This window comes from Polypterus senegalus, chromosome 10, assembly GCF_016835505.1.
Source record: "Polypterus senegalus isolate Bchr_013 chromosome 10, ASM1683550v1, whole genome shotgun sequence".
In the NCBI taxonomy this organism is placed as follows: Eukaryota; Metazoa; Chordata; class Cladistia; order Polypteriformes; family Polypteridae; genus Polypterus; species Polypterus senegalus.
In genome coordinates, this window is record NC_053163.1 from 531604 (window position 1) to 557257 (window position 25654).

Below are 25654 nucleotides of genomic sequence, written 5' to 3' on the forward strand. Positions count from 1 at the left end.
ATTTGAAGTACATTTTGGGCTGTAAAATCTCAGCCTTCCTCATTCTTGATGTCAGTTGAGGTGCAAAGACCCCGAAGTCACGAGCTGGCCAAGCGTTTTCTACTCTCAGTTTTTGTTTCTTCTTCCTTTGAAATTGACAGGAATTTCCATTGTGATGGTTAGAAAGACGTCTTTAATTATCCTGAAGAGAAGAAGTTGTTTGAAAGGTGTGGACGACGAGGGGCATCACTGAGCCCCCAAGCCGCCACATAACTGCCTGACCAGAGTCACGGGTTCAAGTGCTGTGACTTCCACTGGTCGTCTAGGATTGAGTGTGCTCAGTTCACAGACGGACCTCACGGCGTCACTTTGAAGGTGGTATGCAGGGTATCTGAACTACAGGACTGCATGATGACCTTCTTGGAGGAAAATCAAAAATGTAAAAATCTTAACTTCCTCGTGAATTTGCATATCTCAGAGACGTGTCGATGGCCTCCATTTAAAGTTACGAGACTCCAACACCCACAATTACAGGCGGAGACGTGAAGACGAGGAATGAAAAGAGGGGACAGTCCACAATATAATGGCCAACGTTCAAATACTGTAGGACTTCAAGTGTTCAGGTGGTCCACATGTTTCTAGAATAGGACTACACACACACACACACACGTGTGCACAGTGGGCACCCACAGGACTTCCCTGCTAATTCCACTCCAAGTCACCCTGAACCGCAGGCTGGAGGACCACTGAAGTCCCTTCCACCTCCAGCCCCCCACCACCACCCCTTGACCCTGCTGAGGAATAAGTGGGTTAACAAAATGGAGAGATGGGTGGGCTCATGTGAGAGCCTGGACATAAGATATTTGAGAAGTGAGAGGAGGCCATTCAGTCGACTAATAGCTGAGCTGTCCATGTATCTCGCTCAGGTCTTTTTTCAAGGTTCTTAAGGTTTCTTCTTCACCTCCATGTCTCAGGAGTTTGTTTCAGATTCCCACAAGTGGCTCCACCGGTGCCCTTGATTTATGTGATTCAACTTCATGGAGGTCAATAAACAGCAGACCACAGGGATTCTAAGTGTGGACACTCACATCTCAGCCCTACACAAATAGTGACCGGGCCAGAGAGCCCTTTAGTGCAGCACTGGAGACCTGGGAGAGACCATCAGTGTGACCTCCTGACCCAACCCTGACCCTCAGTTCAAGTCCAGGGCAGCGGCTCCATTCTGATTGATGTGGTGAAGATGTGCCTTCTGCTAGGCCTCAGAAATGACGGTGACTGAGTGGCTCTGCACTGCGACGCCAAACGGTTTCCAAAGAATCGTCCACATGAAAGTTTCAGGAGGATCTTATCAGATCTGTGATGGGTTTCATAAATAACAAGGAACAGGTTTGAGAAAACCCAAAGGACTTCTGATATCTAAAGGACTCTCCCAGCATGCAGTCATGGAGACTCTGCCACGTGGCCTTCTACACATTAAAGATTTCTGTGTTGTCCACATGGTGGGCACCCTTCAGAGCCCAGACTCTAGGCAAAGAACCTCAATTGTCAGGCAGTGAGACTACAAGGAGCCACAACGACCAGTAAGGAGCCATTAAGGGACTGGTATTTGTGCCCCAGTCTCCCAGTGTGAGCTCAGCTTTTCTGACATGTCAAACATTTAGAAACGGTGGCCAAGTCATAAGGTCGCCCACTTTCAGAGAGTCGGCAGCGCATGGTGGGCAGACACAGCGAAGTCTTTGAAATGTCTGAAGGACCCGAGGTGTGAGTCTGATAAAGAAGCGCGCAGGTGGAGCTGTCGCTGGATATCAGGGAGTTAGTAAACCTGAAATTCCTGCAGAGCAAGATCACGAGAGAGGAAATCTGTTATTGAAATCGACTGGAAATGAATGAGTGATGTGGCACGATGCCATTGGTGGTTTTTTGAAGTTGTTATTATGGAGGCCAGACACGTGAATGTGGGGTGGACCACCAGCGCCTTCCTTATGCCGTACCCTGAAGTAGTGAACTGGTTGTTTCACTTTGCTAATCAGGATTCCCCTTTCTTGGTGCTATGAGGAAACTCGCTCGATTTGCGAAAGGACTTGAACTTTCCATTCAGTTCAATTCAATTTATTTTTGGGTTCAAAAACGTGACTTCTAAACTCTGATATCATTTCAGCCTGGCACCTCCCGACTCACCGGTACGAGGAAACTCCCACACGTGATAAATGGTTTGGTTTGACGTCTGCTTATTCAAGGTGTTGAGCTTGTTGGGGTCCACTCCAACTGTTGGCCTCCTAGACTCATAGCACCCTCATTTCAGGCCATTTGTGGGTGTCATTGTGTGTTGGAGATGAAAAATAAACCAATGGCTGTCTTCAGCAAAAATGATCAGAGGGACTTGAAGTGCTGCGGACCACCCCAGCTGACTCCAGGGGAACATCCAGTAATTGGGACACGAGAAGTCAAAGGGACGCCTTTACACAAAATGGTGACTGTGGTGTGTCATTTACGTTATTTTGAGGCTGCCGGTCACAAATATGATCCTGTGTTTGATATTTAATAGTAACCGGTGGTCCCGGCCCTCTAAGAGCCACTTCCACAAAGATGAAAAATGACTCATTTCAGACTAAGCACGTGTGCGTTCAGCTTAGACTAACGTAAGGTCAATGGTTACAAAATGGGATGCCATTTCCAGAGGTGATTAGATAGAACTTTATTTGTCCAGAGGGGGAAATTTGGCTTTTTACAGAAGCTCTTTAAATAGATAGATAGATAGATAGATAGATAGATAGATAGATAGATAGATAGATAGATAGATAGATAGATAGATAGATATCACTATATAATAGATAGATAGATAGATAGATAGATAGTGTAGAGGCTGGCCCAGACACAGACAGGCAGACACATTCATGTCGTCACCCACAAACACATTTATTTACACTACTATATACAAAAGTCACCAAGTGCACCACAAACCCCCAAAGTCCCCAAAGTCCTGGCCACACAATGCCTTCACTCTCCTCTTCAGGCCGCCTCCTTGCCTCCTCCAACAAGCTCAGTCCACTCCGCTCCCGACTCTCGCCTCGAATGAAGGAAGGCAGCCCCTTTTATTCACACCCAGATGTGCTCCAGGTGCTTCCTGGCAATCTTCCACCGACACGACCCGTGTGGCGGAAGTGCCGGCTGTATCCTTGGAAGCACTACGGGTGTCCCTGGTAGATAGATAGATAGATAGATAGATAGATAGATAGATAGATAGATAGATAGATAGATAGATAGATAGACAGACACACTGGCCTGAACACACATTGGAATGACTATAAAGCAATACAATTCAAAAGAAAGAAATCTTCCGACTTGGCTGTGGCAGTCCCATTGAGGCTTCTGCAGACGCGTTGCTGTTGGTGTAAAGGACCACCAGTAGAGTTTCTTGACACACTTCTGAGATCTTGAAATGGTTAGGATCACTTCACTCTCTCTCTCACACACACACACACCAACTGCACCTTCTTTGGCGAAAGTCTTCCTGTTTATTCTTCAAATTCCAGCTGTGCCAGCGCCCCAGGGTGTCTCATCTGTGACCAGCTTAGTTCAAAGTCATTTGATAACAAAATATGACCCAGTCAGTCCCAAAATGTCCAGCCGTCTGGAAGCCTCAGCTCCGCTGGATCACTTTATCAGATTGATGTACGAGTTCTTCGCCTTCATATTCGCTCACTTTTGCATTAAAATGGGTAGAAAAACACACAGACACGTCTTTATAAAATGGAATGAAACCTGAATAATGTCCCACACCCATGAGGGGAACACACCTAGCCAGCCAGCAGTCAAAACACAAAGAGGAGTGACGAGTAAAATAAACAGGGTGGGCACCGAAAAGACACAGCGTGTGAGTGCCGGTGGGTCCATTTAAGTTCAGGTGGGCTTTTCATGTGCCGTACATATCAAGATGGGGCACTTCGAGTCTTGTTTTAGCACATGGGCGCCATGGCCCAGTGTTCGTGTGGTGTAACAGAGGTTGACGGTCAGCTACTTAACTCCACTCTAAACTTGTTTTGTGTTGATTGACCTTCTTAGCCCGCAGTGCTGATTACATTTCAGATGTTTTCATGGGCTTTAAACAGAGAACTTTAAATATTGAGTAGGTGGTGGGCTGAGTCTGGTATAAAGGTGACATTCACATTATATTCTTGCTCTTGGTGACCTCCTTACTAAAAGCTGACGAGGTGACGTGTTTCATGTTTGAACGGCTTGTGACAATCAAAAGTGACCCTAAAGATGTGGCGAGACTAACATTATTGAAGGCTAAGCAACTGGGGATTTGTTTAAATATTTTATACTGCTTATTAATTTGGGGGAAACGTAGAGAAATTCATGAAGTGCAAATCTGATCGGGCGAAGCTGAAGACGCTTCTACTGAGCGATTGATTCTTTATCATGTGTAGTTTTATTACATTTTAGTTAAGATTGTCCCGTTTATGATGAAGTTGTTTGAACTTGTGTCTTGTATTATGTGAGGCCACCGTGACATCACTTCTACGGGACCCCCCCCTTCATATTCAGGTGAAGGGATGAAGCCCCCCGAGTGTCATTGGGGTTGCTGGGCTGCAGTTGTTTTTAGGTTCTCTTCTGATTTTCTGGATTTGTGAGTATTTTAAGTTTGGTTTTCTGATTACTGGGTAATGGACTTTGAGTTACTTTTCAGACATGCCCCATTTTTCCTCGTATGTTTGCCTTTTTTGTATTTTTCTTTCAATTTTGATTATTTAATAAATTCTTCCATTTTGCGTTTTCCTAAAAGCTGGAGGTTTATGGTTGCCTCCCACCTGAAGGGTATTTTTGTGCGTTTTGTGAATGTTAAGGTACCTTTTGAAACTTTAAACGTCAGAGCCCCGTTTCAGGACTGTTGAGTTGAGTCTGAGGCCAGGCTGCCTGGGGTGAGGCCCCTCTAGGTGATCCCGGCCCGGTTTGTGAAGCCCGTTCCTTCTCCCTGTCCACTCTGTTTGTGTGACCATTTCACAACTCCAGGCTCAAATCCTGATGGAGGTTTAAGGGGCGACTCCTGGAACAGACGGAGAGGGGGTGGCACTGATGACCAGGACAACAACTGATGAAACGTTTGTGTGAGTTGAACAAGCAGGGTCAGTGTAATAAGTGAGGACTGTCAGCCTTAAGGCTAGAAATACTAAATATATAAGAAATAAATGTAGGCTTTTGCACGAGAGTGTGATGTTCAAGTAGTAAGAGAATGGTGGCTGAACCTCTGAGACTAAGATGAATGAACAGAAATGGATTTAATAAATAAAGAACAATGAAGATGGTGGAGACCACCGAGGCTCAGTGTGACTGGGATGCAGACGTCCTCCTGACGTGACTCTTGACCTCTGTCTTTGTCCCTTATGTAGATGCAGGACTCAGTGCTGCGGAGGTGGCCCTCATCGTGATCACCGTCATTGTCCTCGTCCTTCTCGCTCTCTTCTGGTTCTTCTCAGGTGAGTCTGCTTTGATCTCCAGCATCTCATCAGATGTGTATTGGGTGTCTACACTGAAGCCGGGCTGATTCTGACCTCTTAATATAAAACAACAACAAGTTATTTCTTGTATAACCCAAAATCACACAAGGAATGTCTCAGTGGGCTTTAAGAGGCCAAGTTGTTTGGTAGACCCCCAGCCTTGACTCTCTAAGAAGACAAGAAAAAAACTCACAAAAAATGCTTGTAGGGAAACAAATGGAAGAAATGCTGGGAAAGGCCATTCAGAGAGAGACCCCCTTCCAGGTAGGTTGGGTGTGCCATGGGTGTCAATAAACGGGGTGAATGCAACCCCCAAAACAGAACACAAGTGATCCTCGTCACAGAGCCCATCTATCATGGCCACCTCAGAAGTACAATCCACCATTCCAAACGATGGCACAACTCACTGAGTGCGGGCGCAGAGCACCATGACAACTGCTGTATATAGCGCCCTGCTCACGCTTCACTTCTCTAAAGTGTTTACCATTCACACGAGTTGTCGTCATCTGCTCAGACTTTCATCAGCGTGGTGGGTGGGTGGTGGGCTTCACATCACATTGTGTCAGAAATGTCAGAAATTAATAAATAAATGAAAAGGTAGAATTTGTGTTCTGGAAATGCTTGCTGCCATCAGTGGTGTCCTGACCTGCTCGGCTCCAACTCTCCGTCATCAAAAGGCAGATTTAAGAACTGACCCCATGCTGTGTGACACAAGACCAAGTGGGCGCCACCTGAGCTTCCTCTTGTTCTTTTCTAAATAACAGAATGTCACTTCTGTCACCTGCTCTCTCATCTTCTCTTTGTGTTTCTGTTTCAGTGTTCCTGTCACCTTGTGTCACCTTTAGTCCCCCTCAAGCTGGTCCAGGGTGACCTTGGGTCAGTGAAGTGCATCCTAGTAGGATGGAGACTTGGACTGGTCACTCAGCAGTGGTTTATTAAGGACCAGCAGATCAAACTGGACAGTCAGCAGGGAGGCTGTGAGGATGGGGTCTCCTTACCCCTAAATAGCCCCTCTGGTTACCGTCTGAAGACAGACCCTCCTAAGATAGACCTCTTTTGGACAGTGACCCCTGTGACCCTGCAGTTTACACCGAGCCAAGCAGACCACGAGGGGGCAGTGTGCAGGTGTCGTGTCCGTCATCGGCTCACCCGGAGGAGTGTGGAGCGCATTGTCACATTACAGTCGATATTCAGTAAGTGACCTCCTGCATGGCCAGTCCAGCTCACTAATCCAATGTTCTACTTTGTCACACGCATTTTGTCTCTCCTGTCCCTGTTCTCCAGTTCGCCCTCAAATTTCAGACATCGAGAAAATCTCTGATGACACAAACGCCAAGGTGAAGCTGCAAATCAGAGCAGACAAATTCCACCCACAAGACATCAGCTTCACGTGGTCAGTTGCAGGAGAGAAAGTGACTTCAGAATCAGCAGAAATCTCAGATAACAGCAATAGGACCTTCAGTGCAGTGAGTATCTGCCCCGTCCCACTGTCTAAGGTCCAGGATCCTGGGTTCAAGGCCTCGGTGGTCATTGAGCATCAATCTGTGGGAAAGCTGGAGACGCTGGCCACCCAAGAGAGCCTGGGTAAGCCGTGTGGTTGTGTAATAATCTTCCACATGTCCACACTGTTTGGTGTTTTCTCTGTTATTATTATACTGAGGTCATTAGATGATTTGACAGGTCAGTGTATTGGCCATTAAATGAACTATCAGTGGAAGAGCAGAGCGATCTGAGATAAGCAACAGCAGCAGGGGGGCTTGTGGTGGAAAAGACAATCCAGGGATGTGAGGTCAGAGGCCACAGAAGACAATGAGGGGACAGCAAAGGGAGCCAGGTCATCAGGCACAACTGTCCATCTGGACCCACCTCGCCCTCCACTTGTAGTAATTACACCTGATGACCAAAATGACTATTAACCCATTAACTGAACCTGACTGATCCATTTAATGTTGCGGAGCCTCTCCTGGCAGCAGTGGGCACAGGGTGGATGCCAGGCCATCACTGGTCACACTGACACAAAACCAAAAGGGCCAATTTAGAAGGCCATAAACAGGGAGACATGGGGAGATCATACAAGCTCTGCCTGCACAAGACAGCAGCAAGGCACAAATTTGAACCCTGGGTTGTCAGGGTTGCAGGGTTGATAAACACTGCATCACTTTGAGAAAAAAATGAATAAGATAATTTAAAATAAAGTTTGAACTGACTGTTAGACTGCTGCATCTTCTGTTCATTTTAGATGCATTGACATGTACTGCAAAAGGCACCTACTGTGGTAGTCATGAAACAGACTGACTGCCAGTTGAGGGACTGTATTCAAATGTGGCACAGCTGTTTTTAAGGGAATTTGTTCAACTCAAGTTCAGTTTCTGTGAGAAGTTTTCAATTGAGCAAACTGAACACATTTGTTTATTGAAACGCCCAGGGAGGTTCAGACTGGTCTCTCGTAAAGAAGAAACGTTCTGTGTGACTTCAGTGATTGGTTAGCTTACGGTGTCAAATGTACCTATCTATCTATCTATTAAATAGTGCCTTTCACTCTATCTATCTATCTATCTATCTATCTATCTATCTATCTATCTATCTATCTATCTATCTATCTATCTATCTATCTATCTATCTATCTATCTATCTATCTATCTATCTATCTCATCCAGCCAACTACGCTAAATAATCATTTATTATCATTTTTCAGATCAACTGAGCCCCCCAACTGTGTCAGACATTCAGGTGTCTGAGTTTAAAGGACTCGGCCAGCCCTGCACCCTGATCTGCTCCGTCCAGGACTTCTATCCCAAAGACATCACGGTGACCTGGCGACGGGTCACTGGGGATGAACAACGACCCATTCGAGCCAAAACGGTCACCCCAGAGAGAGGGTAGAGGGGCTACAAGGTGGAAGCTGTGGCTGAATTCACGCCGCTGACTCTGAGTGACCTGCTGGACGCAGACTATTTCTGTGTTGTGTACCACAAGTCCTTAAATAAGCCTATAGAGAAACGTCTTAATAAAGATTTTTTAAAAGGTAAGAAATGGTACAAGTTGTCATGTGACAAACTCATCTGCCACTGCAGGGCTCAGCCTGTAGGTGGCGCTATGCAGTCCCTGCTGACCCTGACTGTCCGTCTCTGTCTCTCAGGTTCTGTTCAGTAGCCCACCATCTCAGATGTGCAGATTTGCTACACCGTGTTTGGCCAGCCCTGCACCCTGACCTGTCAAGTGATAGACTTTTACACCAAAGATGTCAGGGTCACCTGGCTGAGGTGAAAGAAGGGGACACAGAGGAATGTTCAGGCAGGGTCAGGTGATTGGAAGGCTACTGTGAATGAGGTCTGTCCACCAGTAAACGGTTCTGGGTATATACTGGTGTCTCAGGCTACATTCACCCTTCAGTCCCAAAGTGACCTGGACAACATGGAGTACATCTGCAGAGTGGAGCATGAGAGGAGGACGGCCATGGAGAAGATCTGCTCACTGACTCGAGGTTAAAGATGTCTTGTGTTCACCTTCACTGTCTGTATGATTGGCTGCCTGACAGGTCTGCACTGATGCCCCCTAGTGCCAGGCATACAGGTGAATGATGAGTGACGAGGCAGTAATTTGCAGGAAAATTAATTTAAGAACAATTTAGAGAAACTTTGGCATTTCATGCCCAGCAGAACGTGTGCCATTGATACCAATATTTTCATTTCCTTTACGGTCATTTTTTCCCTAAGTGAGTGCAGATGATGTTAACCTCTGACCCCAAGTGAGAGTTGGCGTGAATAAGCAGGCAGTGGATTAGAGCAATGAGGGCACGAGGAGGGCACAGGGGCAGATCAGCGTTGTGGTATTGGTGTCACAGGGTGGCCAAGAAGGCAGATGCCAGTTTTGGTGGCAAAATAATCAATGGTTCTTCATCAGAGTGCGAAGTCCATCTGTCCATCTTTAATGCACCCTTCTCACCTAAGTCATTACAGACATCTTCCTCTCCTTAATTTGAATTTGGACTCTTCAACTAAGGACGTCACAGGTCCAAAAAACTGTCTGAACCTTTAAAACCTTTAAAATGAGTTTCATGGCTTTGAATGCCCATGCACAGCTAATTTTAGTATTACCTTCATGAAACTGGGAAAGGCGCTATATAAATAAAATGTTTCAAACTGCATGAGAAACACATCTCAACCATGAGTGAACTTCAGAGGACTTGGTCATCTTTGCACCTGAGCCGCTCCATCCACCTCAAAGATGCTTTGTCAGGCCCTCATTGCCATAACGCCTGTCGGTGGTCCGGTCACTTGAAGAGCTGACTGACCTGAAGTGAGAGGCTCCCACCATTGTGGCTCCACATTTGAGTCAGGCTTATGGTCGCTTGTTATGAGCTCTGATGCTAGTGGTGTGATATTTGTGCAGGAGAGGATGACAGACATATGAAGAGAAAAGATGACAGTCAGCAGGTGGCCTGTGTCACCCAATGTTCTGCTGCTGTCATTGTCAGGCATACAGAGACGGCTGAAATTCTTAGTGCTAATCAACATGCAACACTTCAGCATCCTCTGACACCATGACGTGTGAACAGGACTCCCTAAAGTCGGATTGACATTCAGTATCTGTTTGACGCTTGAATCCTGTCATCTCCAAATCCAAAGTAGCTGGCAGGTGGACACAGGAGAGACACATGGGTCCTGCTCAACATGGTCCTTCATATTAATAAAGAACCACCGAGAAGTCACAATGACAATTCAAGATGTGCGTCTGTTGGGGTCTGTGTGGCGTGGTCTTCTTGAAGTGATATCATAAACATAATGTGGACACGTGTGCTTCAGATGCCATCATGGTGGCCATTCCTTGGGTCAGGATCAGGTGGGTTTGGCTATACATTTCAAGAAGGTGAGAATTCGGACTCACGTGATGTTCATGAAGCAAAATAAATAAATAAATAAAGACAAGGCAGAGTAACAGGATGACACAGCTGTCCCCTTGTGGAGTCAGACATGAAGCTTAATGCTGACCCGACTGGCCAGGGTATAAAACTGAGGGGCTTTACAGGTTCAGCCAGCTCTGGGCTCCTATAATCTGGGAGAACAGAAGCAAACAAGCACTAAAGACCTCCAGACAAGTAGAAACCTCACCTGCTGGCTTTTGAATTGTCCAGCAGGCCCCTACCAGTGAGCACTGTGCCCAGCTCTATTGTCATGTGGCTGTTGTGTCAGGGGTGGGTGTGTGTGACATGGACGTCAGGCTTCACCTCTCCTTATGTCTCACCTCACTTATTTTATTTTTTAGGCAGTTAAAAATTCCAACTCCGCTCTCCATTCATCTAACCACAAGCACACAATCAGCCCGGCTCTGGTGTCTCCTCAGCTCTCTGCTCACCTGTGCTGCTGTAATTGTGGGTGCGGATGTCTCTCCTATCCTGGTATCAGCAGAAGGACGCAGCCTTGAATGGCTGAACTCTTCATGGCCTAAGACAGCCCAGTACACTGTGTGCCATTTTAATTTGGACGGAGCACAAGTTTGAAATCCTCTGTACATTCTGGGAATAAAATACGAGTCCACGCCAGAGACGTATGCCAGTCCAGTCTGTCTTGTGAGGTCATCAGGGTTAGAGGGGCTGTGGGCAGTTTAGGGGACCTCCCTTAGTCATCCATCTGATTTTCTGGAGAATGTCCTCTTGATATTTTGGAAGGTTTGATTTGATTTGATTCGATTTGCATTCGTACTTCACTCAGAGTGTTCACAGGTCTTCCCAGGTGTGTCTTCTTAATACTCCACGAACAGGTCAGACACATGGAGGGCCCTTCTTACTTCTTGGTGTGCATTGGTGCCCTGGCAGTGCGCGTCTTCTTTCTTCATTAATCCTGACACAGAAGTGTGGACTTCATCTGGAGCTGAGCGCTGCGGTAAACTAAACTCCTTCCCTGTCACCCACCCTGAAAATGAGCGGCGCTCCAGCCGAAGTGAGTCTCCTGTAACCCAAAGTCACGGCACCATCTCCACGATCTTCACTGTACTCTGAGGCGACTGCAGGCCTCCTTGTGTCTCTTTGGCCGCACACAACTTTGTAATTCCTCAGTTTGCCTCTTTTGAGATTTATTATTGAGCAAAATAATGAAAGCACTTGTTTGGAAAGTGCTGGAGAATTTCTGAATCAGTTCTTTACTTCCTGCACTGACCCATTTTTACGTTCCTAAGACTGACTTCTGAACTCCTTCAAATCATTTCTGCTTCATTCTTTATGTCTGATGCCATCCACATTAGATATTGTTGGACACGTCTTGATGTCTCATTGCACACGATGTTGAGCTTTTGGGGTTCCCCTCTGTTTTTGATCCCCAGTCCCTGACTGTTAAGCCATTTTTGACACCCTTATGATAAAGAGAGAGCCAATGGGTGTCATCAGAAAAAATGATTAGGAGGACTTGAAGTTGTCCTTGAGATGTCAATTAACCCCAGGGCTTCACCCTCTGAGTACGATACGAGGGGCCAAAGTTATTAATTTTCATAAGACTTTGATAATCTGGGTGTGTGGGGGTCCGATTGATAGTCTTTTAAGGTGGCTGATCACAATGATCATATTTTGTATTCTTTACTAGTGGTCTTCACCCACTCCTGACGTCACGCTTCCCCCTCCCCTTGGCCCGCAGTCTCTGTCTCAGAATAGCGCCAATAAATTGCTGCTGGAAGCCAACTCTGATACTTAACGTCACGAGAGAAGTCGCGAAATCAGCCGGAATGTTCAAGCACATTCTGGAATAAAAACCAGGTCTAGATCCGTTAGGTAGAAAAGCAGACATACAGACAGACGTTGGATTTTGTATATAGAGATGAACTCCTGATAATTCTGACTTTTTCATTGGATCTCAGCATTTGTTTAAATTCAATGGGAATAGATTGTTAACCCTTTCAGGGATAAGTTGTTTTTTAAATAAATAAAAGACCTTTTTATAATCTGTTTTTATTTGTAATGGGTAGATGGCATATGCACAGTTTTACATGGTGCCTAATGTTCCGAGTTTTAGAACGTTTAAAATAAAGTAATCTAAAGTAATTTTAATACCAGAAAGGGTATTAAAGGATCATCGATGTTTCTAAAACGTTATAAAAACCTCCGCTCGTGTTTCTTTTGCTGGGTTTGTTGTTATGAATGCGCTCTGCTTTGTAATTAAATCCTCGACCACCGCCCACCTCCCGAGTGCCAGTCGGCCCTTCAACGCCCCGCGAATGACGAGCTCGAGAGCACCGCGTCTGTCCTTCAGCGCCATCTAGCGGCCAGAAAAGACGCCGCAGCGAGTGAAGTCAGCGAGCCCTGACTGGGACGCTAAACGACGGGCGGCGGGCGCTTTCACCGCCGAAGGGCGTAGGCTCAGCTGCTCGTCCTGTTTTTCTGCCATTTATTTTTTCATTCCTTCCCCTCACAACTGCTGTGTCTTTTACTTAATGAGCGCCGCTGCTCAGTTTTAATTATTTGTAAGTAGAGTGGCAGGCGCCTTTAGAAATAAAACAGAAATAAACCGGCGACGCGAGCCCGGCGTGAGAATCTGGCCTCGGGGGTTCGATGCGCGGCGCTTCTCGTTATGGGATCGTCCGCCTCTGCATTCCTGAGCAGCCGGCCCTCCACTCTTTCACTTTTGGTTTTCGATTCTCTTCTTTGAATTTGGATCTCCGTTCACGATGGCGGCACTTCAGCTTTCTCTGTCCGTCGATCGGTACTCCTGCTCGGTGTGTCTGGACATCCTGAAGCAGCCGGTCACCATCCCATGTGGTCACAACTACTGCATGAAGTGTATTACAGACTGCTGGGACCAGGCGGATAAAGACGGGCTGTACAGGTGTCCCCAGTGCAGGCAGGTGTTTGTTTCCAGGCCTCTGATTATGAGAAATGAGATGTTGAAAGATATCATTGACAACCTTGAAGACGTGAAAGGTGGTGTCACTCCATCTCAGACTCAGGCTGGACATCCAGATGTGCCCTGTAGTATCTGCCCAGATACAAAACAGAGAGCCGTGAAGACCTGCCTGACCTGCATGATCTCCTACTGCGAGACTCACCTGCAGCCCCACCGGCAGTCTGAGGCCTATAAAAACCACAAGCTGGAGGAGCCGACTGGAGACCTCCAGGAGAAACTCTGTGCAAAGCACCAGGAAGTTCTGAAAATTTTCTGTAGGACCGACCAGAGCTGCGTCTGCTTACTGTGTGTGGTGACCGAGCACAAGAGTCACGACACGGTGACACCGGAGGAGGAGAGAGCTGAGAGGCAGGTGAGGAATGGGGGCAGTTAGGATAAGGGAGCTGGGGTCTGCACCTTCAACAATAACATTTATTTCTGTCGCATATTTTCATACACTGCGGTGGGTTGGCACCCTGCCCGGGATTGGTTCCTGCCTTGTGCCCTGTGTTGGCTGGGATTGGCTCCAGCAGACCCCTGTGACCCTGTGTTCAGATTCAGCGGGTTAGAAAATGGATGGATGGATATTTTCATACAGATAACGTAGTTTAAAGTGCTTTACATGATGAAGAAAAGAGAAATAAAAGACAAAGTACGAATTAGAATAAGACAACACTAATTAACATTGAATAAGAGTAAGGTGGTCCGATGGCAAGGGGGACAGAAAAAGCAAACAAAAAAAAAACGGCTGGAGAGAAAAAAATAAAATCTGCAGGGGGTCCATTCTACCTCACATAAATGAAACAGTCCTCTTTGTATTTTGGGTTCTCACGGAAGGACTTGATGATGATGGTCATGCAGACTTCTGGCTTTTAGTCCATCCATGTTGGAGCATCAGGGTCATCAGGGCCTTCTTTCATTCTTAATGCCGTTTACCTGACACAAGATCCAGGCAAATGTCCAGCTTTGCCATAGTCAGGGAGAGAAATGAAGGACAAAGCAAGTGGGACACACGGTGGTCAGTGTTAACCCATCTCACAGAGTGGATTTCTTGGGTTTGGTTTGTTCCCTTTATGTCCTTCTGAGTTTTCTCCAGATATTCCTGCGTTCTTCTCTATTTTAAAAGACAGACCATAAGACATTTGACCAACAGGAGGAGGCCATTCAGCCCATCAGGCCTGTTTGTTTAGCTAGTAGCCAAGATGTCCCCTTCTTACTGGCTGTCTGTCCACTCCACGTCTCGCACTTTGTTTCAGAGACCCACAGCTCTTTGTGTAAAGAAGTCCATTCTGGCCCCACGCACTTAAACACTCAAACAAAGTCGCTGTTGTTGTTCCCACTGTTTTGGGTGGTCCGTGTTCTGTGCTCTGATGACAGATAGGACAGAGTTTTGGGGTCTGGGGTTTGACTGCGCCCTTCTTTTGGTCACCCCTACGTAAAGGAGTCTCCTCTCTGTGAGAGCACAACATTCATTTGGTTTCCTTTTCTTGTTCTTCTCTTTCATTCCTTGTCAGTTTTCATTTGTTCAGAGATCTCGGATGACTGCCATTCCAGCTCCTCTCACTTCTTCTGACTCAATGACAATGGACTCTGCTGAAGCCCACCGTTGTGCTCCCTGCCATAATAATAATAATAATAATTCTTTGCATTTCTACAGCACTTCTCTCACTAGCAATTGCAGGTTAAGGGACGCCTTGCTCAAGGGCCCAACAGAGCGGAGTCCATATTGGCATTTACGGGATTCGAACAGGCAACCTCACAAGGGGACTTCACTGCAGACCCTAAACCATTGCCCACCTGACCTTCTCAGTGTTCACCTCACTCTCTCTTCGCTTTCTCTTCATTTTCTTCTCTTTGCAGGTTTTGTGTTCCTAAGAGTTCACTTTGAAGTCACCTCAGTTTCTGTTTTGTTTTTCTCTGGCATCTCCTGATTCATTGACACGTGAAGACCCCACATGTGATGCACCGTCTGACGGGTCTTCATGTCTGTTTATGCACGACATCAACCTTAATGCCCCCCCACCCCTGTTTTTGGCCCTCTACACCCAATACATTTGAGGCCATTTTTGGTGTAGGACACGACCCCGCTGTGATAAGAGAGTAGACCAGCAGGTGTCTTCAGCGAAAATGAACAGAAGGACGTGAACTTGTGGAGGACCCTCAGCCGACCCCAGAGCTTCACCTGCCAATGGCATATGAGGGGCACAAAACTTTGAAATGATGTGAAGTGCTGTTTGATGTGATGATCACAAACCGGTTCACATTTTTGATATTTGTTTTTTTTATCGGTGGTCCTGGCGTTCTAAACGTCTCCCTCAGAAGGTTCAAAATGCCAAATTTCAAACATAAGCTCACGGAGTAGCATTTTAATCTGTTTCAGACTATAAATATGACGATGTTTTAGACTGCTGATCCTTTACTGGGAGTGTAGCCCGATAAGGACGGCTGACAGACGGGGACAAGTGACAAATTTCTGTTGCAATCGAGAATATTTGGGCTTTAAACATATCAATGGACGCTCACACCTCCTAATATGTCAAACATCTGATGCTACTCTTCTTCTTTATTATGAACTTCTACCTCATTACGTAGAGCGCGACATTTCGTATGGAACTCCTGAATTAGGGAGGCTTACGCCAACTCAGACCTTTTCATACTTTATAATAAAGATTGCTTTATTTATTCTTTTTTTTTATAAATCCAAACTCCGTTCCATTCGCTTTCTTCTAATCTCCCATTTCTCCCTCCTCAGTCTTCACTGTAACTTTAACGCCTGATCCCTCCATGGAGCTCTCACCCTGGTGGTCCATTTTTCCTTCCACTCTCTTTTGACCGCCGACCAGTCCAGTCGCTCAGATCTCCCACATTCTCGGCTCCAGGTCATCCGCTTTGTCCTCCTTTGTTCCTCCTCCTTCCCTGTTCTTTCTCTGGTAATTCCTGCTGAACTCCGTGGTCTCCTCAGATGTCTCTCCTCCATTTTGTGTCCTCTCAGGGCCAACTGGAAAAAACAAAAGCTGAAATGAAACAGAGAATCGAGAAGAAGGAGAAGAAAGTGAAGGCGATGAAGCAGACGGTCGAGAAGATTCAGGTGAGTTTGGGGTGCTGCTCACACAATCCTGCTAAGAACGAGCGTCACTGTAGTTAGGATGAGATTTGCTGTAATGGGAGAAGACGCCAAAACTCACTTGTAGCTTCTTAGATGTTTGTCACATTAAAAGGCTGAGATTAGTCCTTTGAATACAAATCTGAACGTGCAGACTCCTAAGGTGGTCATCAAGCGTATAAACATCCTTAGATCGTCCCTTCTCCTAATTTGAGTTCTTAGCGGCTCTCCCTTTCTACACTCTGACATCTCACTTCTCTTCAGTGGTGCTCAGCGTCTCCATGTTTGGCACCTCCTCATTGTCTGTCGCTGACCCTTTCCCTGCTTTTCTGTAATCAGAGCAGCACAGTGCGAGAACTGCAGGAACACGAGGAGATCTTCAAGGCTGCACTTCAATCCATCGAGAGGCTGAGGTCAGACATCATTAACGTCATCAAACATTATGAGCAGAGGGAGGTGAGAAAAACCAAAAAGCTCATCGAAAAACTGGAGAAGGAGATCAGCGAGCTGAAGATGAGAGACGCTGAGTTCGCCCAACTTTCACTGACTAACGACCACATCCACTTCTTAAGGGTGAGAGGGACGACGATCCAAAGGACACCAGTTTGACACACAAGTCCTCGTCTCATGTTCTCCTTATCTTTGTCCCCGACACACAGAAGTTCCCGTCCATCAGCGTTCTTCCTGAAGAAACAGAGACACCCGACATCGGTGTGAATGAAGATGTTGTGCCTGTGACTCTGAGGACGAGTCTGTCTGCCCTGAAGAGGAGCCTGGAAGGGATCGGCAGCTGGAAGTTTGTGAAGACCGGTGAGGCTGCTGGGTTGGGTGTCCTCAGGTAGGCCTCAGGCCCTCCTGCCCCTCACGCTGACACTCTGCTCTTCTCATCTTCTCCTCAGGGGCTGACGATTCAGAGCACGTCCTGCAGAATTCCTTCTTACAGGGTACGTCTCTTTTTACTTTTTCTGGGCTTATGTTACCATAATGGAAGGTTCAGCCTGAGTCAAGTGTGGCAGTGCAGCCGCTCTGAGAAGGACACGCATGGTGACACCAAATCTTGGATGTGTCCTGCTGGGCTGTTCTGAAGCTGCACTGACCTAGTGAAGAGCAGCAGCAGCAGTGAATCGTTAATAATAATAATTAATAATAATACACTTACATTTATTTGCTTGGCAGACACTTTTATCCAAAGCGACTTACAAAAGAGTTAAATGTAATGGAGTAACATTAGGCTTGGGCCTGTTGGTTCAGCAAGTGTAGTAGGACAGGGAACTAAAGGTGACTGATGTAACAACTCATACCTTTACAATCAGATTACAATCGATAAGGCAATTCAGCGTAACAATAATCCACGACAATGCAGAAGATCACAGAGCCAAGTTGTTTTTTTTTCAATCAGTTAGACAGATGACAGTCACAGAACAGAAGGGTCTTCAATCACTTCTTAAATACATTGAGTCACCTCCTGTTTGACCAGTCCGGCTCACTGGCCCTACGCCCATCTTTGTCACACACACGTGTATGAACTTGTCGTCGCTTTGTCATTTTGTCACTCCCTGATGTCCCTCCTGTCTCTAATCTCCAGTTCGTCCCCAACTGTCAAAAATTGAGAACGTCTCTCAGAACCTCAGCAAAGATGTGAAGCTGCAGATCAGAGCAGAGGAGTTCTACCCGCAGGACATCAACTTCACATGGACAGTGGGAGGACAGAGTGTGGCCTCGGAGTTACTGGACGTCACCAAAAACATCAATGAGACCTTCAGCACTCGGAGCGTCTGCACTGTGCCCCTCGCTAAGGTCAGGGAGCCAGGCTTCAAGGCCTCAGTGGTCATCAAACATGAATCCGTGGGAAAGCTGGAGAAGACGGTCACCAATGGCAGCCTAGGTAAGCCAGTTGGTCAAACGTCCCCTCCATTTCAGTTTCTCTCATTTAAGTTTTTGCTTTATGATGTTGATGGGATAGCAAAGCTGACAGGCCAGTCAAGTGACCAATAGGTGAATTATGAGGGGAACGAAACAATAAGAAGAAAAGCAATGGGAGTAGTGGGCAGGTTGGCATGTGAGGTTAGTGACCACAGTGAGTAATGAAGCCTTTAAAACTTGGCCTTCAATTGCTGACCATCCACAATCCAACTCCAAATCCAGGGAATCAGCCCTGGACGGGGTGTAACAAATTCTGAATTTGAACAAATCGGCATAAACGTCAGGCTGCTGCACTTTGGTGGCAATGGGGACGTGGTAAAGAGCTGCCACCTGGTCAAGGAGGTCACTCACAGCAGGGACAAACTTGAAAAGAAACACCGAATATGGAGTCTTTGGTTTCCAGAATAACATGGAAGTTACAAGAATATAAATTAGGGGGAAATTAAGGATGAGAAACCGTTTACCCAGAATTCCAAACCTTTGGTTCATTTTCTTAAATTGAGAGGTCAGAGCCAGTAATGTGTCATCAAAGTTTGACCTGAAGGTGACGAGGTTGACGGCCTCCAACCATGATAATGACGGATGGGGCAGTTAGAATCAGAAAGGAATCATCAAGAAGGAGAGCAGAGGACGTTTGGGACATTTAGTTCAGGGGGAGACATTGTGGAGGTGGTCATCGGCTGAGTGGGTGACGTCTTTGAGTTTTATTCGACTGATGGTTCTTCTTCTTCTTCTTTATACCTCACGTTTACATTACACTTCATTCCCCACCACAGTGAGTTTCTCTTGCCGTGTTTTCTTGACCCTCCTGCTCCATCATACTGTTTGTGACGATTTGTTTGCCCACCTTTGCCCTCTTTGCCCGATTGTGACTCCTGATTCTCTTCTGCCAGGCCTGCAGTCATTTTCTGGATACGTCCACTCCATGAACAGACTACAGTGTTTGTGGACACCATAGTAGAGCCTCACCGTGTCATTGACTCGGAGGTCTCGTCTCTGTTTGCTCACAATGAACTTTGAGAAGTGAAGACAAAAGGGCAGGCTGCAGGATGAAGCGTTACCTGACAGTAGTCCTGGAGAATACTGTAGTTGAGATAGTGAAAGGCACTATATAACCGACGTTGGTCTGGTGCTGTGAGGACCTCGATGATTGTCGCCTTTACTAACCGTGTCCACCGAGCCATCTCAGGAGCTGTGATGGAGACGCCACGCTGCCGCTGTGGATACCGAGACCTCGAGACCACCCCAGATATTTTATATCAAACAGGAGACACAATAAGACCACCCGTTTATCTTTATCTCTGTCACTGATTGATCTTGTCTGTTTTCAGATATCGGTGAGCGCCCCAATTTGTCAGACATTAAAATGCTCAAGTTTTCAAAGGTGGGTGAGCCCTGCACCCTGAGCTGCACCATCTCTGACTTCTTCCCCAGTGATCTCACAGTCACCTGGCTGAGGGTCAGAGCACAGGGTGGACATCGGCCTGTAACTGCGGGGTCAGCTGAGTGGAGAGCCACAGTGACGACACCCACACCTGAGATGAAGAACTGCAACTTTGAGGTGACCTCGGAGGTCCAGTTCACTCCTGAAAGTGTCAGTGAGTTGGAGGAGATGACGTACATCTGCAGGGTGGAACATGTGGCCATCGAGGAGAAAACAACCGAGACAAAGTCCGGCAGACTGGAGCTAACAGGTCAGACTGGGTTACTAATTGACTTCTGTTCTCGCGTGGCCATTGACTGCCCATCGAGCCCCCTGATACGTGGGGTCATCTTTACTGTTAGTTATGTTTCTATGAAGTTCCCTCATTATCTCGTTACAATACAGACATCAGTGTTTTATTGTGTCTCTGTGTTTAATGGCGACTCCATGACGCCACTACAATCCGCCCTTCTCTCTCTTCCAGCTAAGCGTCGTCCGCAGCTCTCCGATGTGCAGGCTCACTTCACTCGCTTTGGTGAGCCCTGCACTCTGACCTGCGTCGTGTCAGACTTTTACCCCAAAGAGATTGTGGTGACCTGGATGAGGAGACAGAAGGGGACACAGAGGAAAGTTCTGGCAGGCTCAGGAGACTGGAAGACCACCGTGAGTCAATACGGGCCATGGTTAAAAGACAACACATACACGGTGGTGTCTCAGGCCACATTCACACCTCACACCCTCAACGACTTGGAGGACATGGAGTTCATCTGCCGAGTGGAACACGAGGGTCTCGAGGGGTCAGCCATTGGGAGGAGCTGCTCAGTGATTCCTGGTGAGGCTCCTCATTTTCCACACGAGACCACACTTAGTCACATGATCTCCACCTTCACCCCTTTTGTTCCTCCTTTTGTCAGGTCTGCAGAGTCGGCCCGTCATGTTGGACATCCGGGTCACCGAATTTAAAGATTTTGGTCAACCCTGCACTCTTAGCTGCTCCATCCAGGACTTCTACCCCAAAGACATCAAGGTGACCTGGGAGCGGGAAGGGGACAAAGGACCAGACATCAAGACTTTACCTTGCGTCCCCAAGAGAGGAGAGTGCAGCTACCACCTGGAATCTCTGGTCACCTTCATCCCTCAGACTCTAAGTGACCTGGAGGAGGTGCAGTACGTCTGTAAGGTTCAACACGAGACTCTGCATGACAAGGTCATTGGAAAGTCCAGCGGGAAGCTGGTCAAGCCAGGTGAGTGTCTGAGTGCGGTGTGAAGTAGGAGTTTAAGGACCAGTCCTGCCAGCTCAGGTCTCAAAGGACTGCTTGTCCATTTCATGTCTCACGCCTGATGTCTTCCTCTGCTGGTGACATCCATATTGACTCTCATTCACCTGATTTGTTTTGGGTCTTATTGAGGAGGTGGAGGATTGTGATGAGTAGACGTGTTTAGGAAGAGAGCCACACTTGAACATCAGGAGCTGAACATGATCAGCGTTTATGGACCTCCATAAAGAAGCATTAGTGAAATGAAATGAGGACGTGAATGGATAGACGGGCCAAAATGAAACACTTGATGAACAATGGAGATGAGATGAGAGCAGTAGGCCAGAAATGGACACGGGAGAGACCTCTGAGGACAGCGTACTCCTGGGTGTGTGTGTGTGTATCTGGTCACAGATGGTGTGTAAGAGTCCTGTGTCCATCCAGTGTGTGACAGACTTATTCTGCCTTTATGGTCTCCTCTCCTTTGTTTCTTCTCCTAAAGATGTCGTTCACACCTCAGCTTAGCAGATGGAGCAGCAGTGGCCTCCTGGGTACCGACAGTAATGACCTCCATGTCAGTTACCCTTTCATATTGTCGTCCACTCTGCTTCAGCAGTGAATGACAATGAAGGGACTGTGAGCCAGAGAAGGAGCTTGTCCTCGCTGCCACCTTCAGTAATTGTGTGGTGGGTGCAGCAGATGGAGAGTCAGAATGACCTGCAGCTGAATCTCCACTTCATTAGATTGGGCAGTTGGGAGAAGTGAAGTCCAATCAGTCAGCTTCGTTGGTCATAAGATGGCCACTCAGAGCTTTTGAATCAAAGTCAAGTTGAGCTTTAGAGCCTCAAGGCTGTGACCAGGAGCACAGGACAACGTGAAAGAGTGTCCATGTGAGGTCATTACACGTACGACTGCTGAGATTAATCGACGTAATTGACTATTCAACTAAAAAGATAATTGAATCGGATTTTCTTAATCGACTAATCGTCCCTCCTGAACCTCCACACATCCAGCACGCTGTGTCACTCTGCACTGTTGTAGTAAACTAATTATGGTGGCAGCTGCGCCACATTCAGAGGAAGAAGGTTTCTCCAAATATCGGGCAAAGCCAAAATCCTCCTCTGAATTTCACCTGAAAATCGGACACAATGGTTGATTGCTTATTATATAAAAAAACAGATGAGATCCCATGGCAGCCCCAGCTCAGTGCTGAAACAAGAACAGGCTGGACGTTCAGCGTAGGACAAGACAACACCACCGTAAGTAAGCCGCTTACACCTGCTCGTCGTTCGACAATAACGTCGTGAGGCTGCTTAACTCGAGAAACTCCCACTGGCAGTGATTAGCGTTGGCAGGTACGTTCATTTTTATGGCTAGAACAGACAAACGGTCAGTTAAACGCATTGGCCGCCATCATCACTCTCTTTATTCAATCAAGACTCGCACGCTGCATTCATATACCTACGTCAATTATTTGGACCGCACTGTTCATTAGATTCATCGATTAATCAAAAAGATAGTCGACTGATTAATCGTTCACAAAGTAATCGTTTGTGGCAGCCCTAATTACGTCCATGCAGTAAGACTGAATGACCAGATAATATCTGAAATGCTGGTTTAATGGGTTATCCTGACCGCTTGCCCACAGTCTGCATGTACCCTTCGGATGTTAACGCGGTGCTCAGGGTCCGTTTACTGTCAGTGCAGTTCAGTGGTCTCCATATACACCTACAGGATGACCACCTGGCCGACTCGCTCAGGATCATCCTGGATGTTGGTCTCCGTCACACACACCTGAGTTAAAACACAACGCTGCATGTGAGCACACGGGTGACACCTTGGACTCCACCAATGACATCTGCCTGCCACCCGGTGCGGTGCCACTTCCAAGCTCCACAAGTCAGTCACAGTAATTCAGAAACTGCATGACTGGTAGGGTCATCATGGCGAAGCCATTTCCTTAACATGTCTCTAAGTGAAGTGATGGGGGATCACCAGATGTTATCTTTAACCTGAACTGGGGGCACACAGACACCCCAGGGTGCATTTCAAGAGTGCTGTCTTTACACATTGTGACTTGAGAGATGCCACCAGTCTGGATGCATCTCCACTGCTCTCTAATCTCATTCTTCCATTTTCATGATACTAATGGTGTCCCACCAGTACTCTGATTACCTAGTGTGCCCACCTCGGCCATCAAGCAATGTAATGACTGCCATCTGCTTTTTGTAAGAATCTGGTGCTGGTAAAGGCGCGACAGCTGGCACTCAGTAGCACGTGCTTTGCCAAAAGCCACCTTGACATGTGAGTAATGAGCGCCACAGAGGCAGTGCCTGCGAGTCCTGAGGTGGTCTTCACGTCCAGAGGTCTCGTCTCTAACTCGTTTTCTCTTCTCCTTTAGGCCTGACTGGAGCCAAAGAAGAGGGAAACAAAGCAAACCCCTCAGGTAAGCAGTCGGCCCCCCACTTGCCCCTTACACCGGTGTGTCCAATAGTCAGCTGGCCTCCAGTGTACTGCTGGGACCCCAGCTCATTGTAACCTGACCCAGCGTCCCCTTTAGTTAGCACTCTGATGATGTGAGCTCCACTCTGACCTACAAATCGATTCACTTTCACACTAAAATATCTTCACGTTGTTTGAGGCTTTCTGGTTCTTTCACAGCTGTGACGTGTCTTCTGTGAAGTTCAAAAACACTGCAGTCACAGCGATCAGCAACGCCATCAGCTAAGAGGAAAGACTCGAGGAGAAGAACATCGTCAGCTTAGACAAACGGGCATTAAGTGGTGACCCAACATTATCAAAGCTGTTAGAACAGCGGCTTTACATTCACACAGAATATTGTGACGGGCAGATTTCTCACAGCAAGTTGGCACGTTCTCACACAGGGTACCACATATGTGCACAAGGGGGCTTTATAGACCTTCAGAACTTCAGACATGATGTTAAGTTAGGATCAAGAGGACCCCTTTATCTTGTGAAGACCACTCCAGAGTCCTAACAGTCGCATGTTTCACACCAGGCACTCATTCCTGTGGTGTGCTCTTCATGCTATGACAGCAGCCGTTCGTCCAAACCCACCAAATGCAATGAAGGCTCAAGGCGCCACTGGACAGGCCTGCTGTGGACTGTGAGATGAGAGCCCAACGTGTTCTAGGTTTATATTTATTTGGGTGGAGATATAAAGAGCCGTGGAATTCTCTTCCTGACTGAGCTAAGAAAAGCTTGAATACAACCTGGGAGAACACAAGATGGGATCTTAGCATCTCACCAGATGCCCACTGCTAGTCGCCACTACCTCCAGTGCAGTTACTGGGGTAATGTGGAGACCGGGCATCATACACTTGGCCATCCACATGCTGCTCTCCTTGGATGCTGTGAGATGACAGACGTGTCCTTGCATTTGTCTCACTTCTCTCTTTTTAATTTGATTCACAGGTAAAAGCGCCTGGCCTACACACTACTACCCACAAGGGTGGAAGCGCTAAGTAGTCCCAAGAACGCCAAGTGGTCCAAAACTGAACTCTGCTGACCAGTATGTGGCAGGTGGGACTGAAGGCACACGGGATACTAAAGAGCCAGCCAGCCTGCCTGCAGTTCCTCTTCTCTCCACTGGGGGTCACTCATCGATAGATGGCTGACCTGTCCTGCTCTCCAACCTGCTGTAATGATCTGTGGCTCCACAGATATCGCTGGCCCAGTGTCTACCAGTGCGTCACCCTAAATTATGTTCAAGATGGCTGGGGAGAGAATCTTCATCCTCATCTCCTCCTTTTCATCATCTTTGTGAAATTTCCTGCATAACAAAGCCAAGAAGACTGAAGCCAACTGACCTCTGCAGATGTGTCCAGCTTATGTCCGGTGCCATCACTTGTCATTCAACCCGGAAAATAAAACAACCAGCAGAACCCATAAAACAATGGCAGTGCTGTGGCCACTAATGGGTGCCCCTCTACTTTTGTGGACCCCGCTGGCTTTACATTGACCTGGGCGCCTCTTAGTGGATTTACAAGAATGGCCGAGGTTCTGGTGCTGTCCATAGCGAGGCTGACCACCTGAGATAAGGAGACAAACAACTGTGAAAGACATTTCAGTCAGGATGTCTGCACCGTCGGAGCATTCTGGTCACTGGACAGTAACTGGACCCTCTGGACTGAGGAGAGGTTTGGTGTCAGCGGTGGGATCTCAGCTTGCAGGCTGCTGGTGCCCACAACTGTTTTATGGTGTCACCTAACTGTCATTCTGCTTTGTTCTAATGGCTGTTTGACTTTATTTATGATCAGGGTGACAACTTAGAGGAGCTGAGGAGGCTTACTTGGCACTTTATTGGCATTGCTAATATTTCATTAGTCTTTGTTTGAAGGTTTCTATGACTGTCAATGTTCTACTGATGTCTCAGATAATGTGCCACTTAAATATTTTAAAATGTTTCATCGTTTTCACTCTCCACATTGGTGGGCTGCTCATATACTGCGGCTTCTTCTTTTAATGGCACTCAGAGTCTGGCGCATACCAGGCCTTTCATTTCTCCTGGTGTGAGTTTATGTGAGGGACATCATTCTTTATTCTTCTATTCATTGAGCACATCTGTATACTCATATATGGCT

General features: G+C 47.0%; 2 protein-coding genes across 2 annotated transcripts; both read left to right on the top strand.

Annotated features, from left to right (window-relative positions):
* The first annotated feature begins 3951 nt into the window (after window positions 1-3951).
* On the top strand, window positions 3952-10564 carry LOC120536329. The gene is made up of 7 exons (XM_039764655.1): window positions 3952-3988; window positions 5370-5456; window positions 5686-5741; window positions 6295-6670; window positions 6762-7061; window positions 8173-8502; window positions 8617-10564. The coding sequence occupies exons 1-6, from the start codon at window positions 3952-3954 to the stop codon at window positions 8358-8360; spliced, it is 1044 nt and encodes a 347-aa protein (XP_039620589.1). The 3' UTR covers window positions 8361-8502; window positions 8617-10564.
* A 2206-nt stretch (window positions 10565-12770) lies between these two features.
* LOC120536422 lies at window positions 12771-25478 on the top strand. The gene is made up of 11 exons (XM_039764762.1): window positions 12771-13718; window positions 16338-16433; window positions 16788-17021; window positions 17108-17258; window positions 17348-17392; window positions 18034-18333; window positions 19703-20065; window positions 20279-20626; window positions 20709-21038; window positions 23452-23496; window positions 24486-25478. Exons 1-11 carry the CDS (start codon window positions 13131-13133, stop codon window positions 24533-24535), a joined length of 2550 nt encoding a protein of 849 aa, XP_039620696.1. The 5' UTR covers window positions 12771-13130; the 3' UTR covers window positions 24536-25478.
* Window positions 25479-25654: the final 176 nt, after the last annotated feature.

Coding starts and splice junctions, on each gene's coding strand:
- LOC120536329 (XM_039764655.1), top strand. CDS start 3,952: ATGGCCCAGTGTTCGTGTGGTGTAACAGAGGTTGACG. Junction 5,742..6,294: donor AGAGAGAGACCCCCTTCCAG/GTAGGTTGGGTG, acceptor TTTCTGTTTCAG/TGTTCCTGTCACCTTGTGTC. Junction 7,062..8,172: donor GGCCACCCAAGAGAGCCTGG/GTAAGCCGTGTG, acceptor ATCATTTTTCAG/ATCAACTGAGCCCCCCAACT.
- LOC120536422 (XM_039764762.1), top strand. CDS start 13,131: ATGGCGGCACTTCAGCTTTCTCTGTCCGTCGATCGGTACTCCTGCTCG. Junction 18,334..19,702: donor GGTCACCAATGGCAGCCTAG/GTAAGCCAGTTG, acceptor GTCTGTTTTCAG/ATATCGGTGAGCGCCCCAAT. Junction 21,039..23,451: donor CGGGAAGCTGGTCAAGCCAG/GTGAGTGTCTGA, acceptor CTTCTCCTTTAG/GCCTGACTGGAGCCAAAGAA.